This window comes from Ictalurus punctatus, chromosome 8 (assembly GCF_001660625.3).
Source record: "Ictalurus punctatus breed USDA103 chromosome 8, Coco_2.0, whole genome shotgun sequence".
NCBI classification, from domain to species: Eukaryota; Metazoa; Chordata; class Actinopteri; order Siluriformes; family Ictaluridae; genus Ictalurus; species Ictalurus punctatus.
Genome location: NC_030423.2, coordinates 30,568,903 through 30,571,402, shown reverse-complemented (window position 1 = coordinate 30,571,402; position 2,500 = coordinate 30,568,903). Strand labels below are relative to the sequence as shown.

General features: G+C 45.7%; 1 protein-coding gene across 3 annotated transcripts in view; it reads left to right on the top strand.

Annotated features, from left to right (window-relative positions):
* Positions 1-2,500, top strand: part of rnf130 (ring finger protein 130) — a 52,398-nt gene that overhangs the window by 1,299 nt on the left and 48,599 nt on the right. For all 3 annotated transcript variants that reach the window (XR_008396829.1, XM_053682001.1, XM_053682000.1), the window contains exon 2: positions 1,029-1,501. Coding sequence is in view for 2 of the 3 variants with exons in the window: in XM_053682001.1 (XP_053537976.1) it covers positions 1,216-1,501 (286 nt within the window). In the remaining variant the exon portion in view is untranslated. The remainder of the gene's footprint in view (positions 1-1,028; positions 1,502-2,500) is intronic.

The window sequence follows — 2,500 nt, the reverse complement described above, 5'->3', positions numbered from 1 at the left end:
CATGTCACTGCCGTATTATTATTATTATTATTATTATTATTATTATTATTGTTATTATTATTATTATTATTATTATTATTGTTATTATTGTTATTATTGTTGTTGTTTTTGATCTTCACACTGATTTAGTGTTATGAATGTTGTTGCTTTTCCTCTGAAGCTTCATCACCGGTTTATAACAAAACAGCTTCTCTTACAGCATCAACTAAGCGTCTGTCTGTCTGTCTGTCTGTCTGTCTCTATTTGTCTCTATCTGTTGGTCTCTCTCTCTATCTATTTGTCTCTTTATCTGTCTGTCTGTCTCTCTCTCTCTGTCTGTCTTTCTTGATCTATCTATCTATCTGTCTTTCTGTCTCTCTGTCTATCTGTCTGTCACTCTATCTGTCTGTCTGTCTGTCTCTCTATCTGTCTATCTCTCTGTCTATCGATCTATCTATCTGTCTGTCTGTCTGTCTCTCTGTCTGTGTGTCTGTCTATCTCTATCTGTCTGTCTAGCTCTCTCTAGCTGTCTCTCCGTCTATATGCCTATCTGTTTCTCTCTTTCTATCTATCTATCTATATATATATATATATATATATATATATATATATATATATATATATATGTGTATATACATATATCTGTCGGTCTATCCATCTATCTATCTACCTGTCTGTCTGTCTATCTATCTATCTATCTGTCTGTCTGTCTGTCTCTCTATTTGTCTCTCTGTCTGTCTATCCATCTACCTGTCTGTCTATCTATCTGTGTCTTTCTGTCTATCTGTCTCTATCTGTCTGCCTGTCTCTTTATCTGTCTGTCTTGCTGTCTACCTGTTTGTCTATCTATTCATCTTTGTATCTGTCTCTCTGATTGTCTGTCTGTCTTTTGGATCTATCTATCTGTCTGTCTGTCTCTCTCCAGTATATGTTTCACTCTGTCATATTATTATTATTATTATTATTATTATTATTATTATAATTATAATTATTATTTTATGATGACGGTGATGATGATGATGATATGGTGATATGTATGTCTGTTCCAGCTTCTCTCACATCTCCTGTTCTCTCCTGGTTTTCCGGTTGTCCCTCTGCGTTTCTGCGTGTCCCGGATGTGGACATGGCTGTGAGGTGGTCATGGCGTGAGTCAGCGGCGGTTTCACTCGGACACAGAGCGACTGTGTGAAAGCACTTCATCAGTCTGATTCACTGGAATATAGAGACGCTGTGAAAATGCAGAAAAGACGGAGAACGTCTTCATCCTGCGTCACTTTGTTCCTCTGGTCCGTTCTTCTCTCACTCGTCCTGCCCAGGTGTGTGTCCGGTGCAGGTACGGACAAAACGGACAAAACAGTGGTGAACAAAGAGGAATATTACAGTGCTACAATTAACGCCACCGTGCAGGACGTCAGGGGGAATGCCAAGCGGGTGATATCGAAGGAGGACGGCAGGTACGGACAGAACTCGCCCAGATCAGAGGTGAAGGGGATAATAATTACACCTGCTGCAGTCAACGGAGGTGAGTGTGTCTGTGCTCCTGTGTCTGATTCTGCCCCTGGTCATGTCTCTGGTCATGTCTCTGGTACTCGTGTCTCTGGTGGAGTCTCTGCTGGTTGTTTGTTTTGTGTGAGTCAGGCCTCTGCTTGTGGCTCTATCATGTCTCTGCTGGTCTTCTCTCTGACGGTCATGTCTCTGCCGGTCTTCTCTCTGACGGTCATGTCTCTGCCGGTCTTCTCTCTGACGGTCATGTCTCTGCCGGTCTTCTCTCTGACGGTCATGTCTCTGCCGGTCTTCTCTCTGACGGTCATGTCTCTGCACGTCTTCTCTCTGACGGTCATGTCTCTGCCGGTCTTCTCTCTGACGGTCATGTCTCTGCCGGTCTTCTCTCTGCCGGTCATGTCTCTGCCGGTCTTCTCTCTGCCGGTCATGTCTCTGCCGGTCTTCTCTCTGACGGTCATGTCTCTGCACGTCTTCTCTCTGACGGTCATGTCTCTGCACGTCTTCTCTCTGACGGTCATGTCTCTGCACGTCTTCTCTCTGACGGTCATGTCTCTGCACATCTTCTCTCTGACGGTCATGTCTCTGCCGGTCTTCTCTCTGACGGTCATGTCTCTGCCGGTCTTCTCTCTGACGGTCATGTCTCTGCACGTCTTCTCTCTGACGGTCATGTCTCTGCACGTCTTCTCTCTGACGGTCATGTCTCTGCCGGTCTTCTCTCTGACGGTCATGTCTCTGCCGGTCTTCTCTCTGACGGTCATGTCTCTGCCGGTCTTCTCTCTGCCGGTCATGTCTCTGCCGGTCTTCTCTCTGCCGGTCATGTCTCTGCCGGTCTAGTCTCTGACGGTCATGTCTCTGCCGGTCTTCTCTCTGACGGTCATGTCTCTGCACGTCTTCTCTCTGACGGTCATGTCTCTGACGGTCTTCTCTCTGACGGTCATGTCTCTGCCGGTCTTCTCTCTGACGGTCATGTCTCTGCACATCTTCTCTCTGACGGTCATGTCTCTGCCGGTCTTCTCTC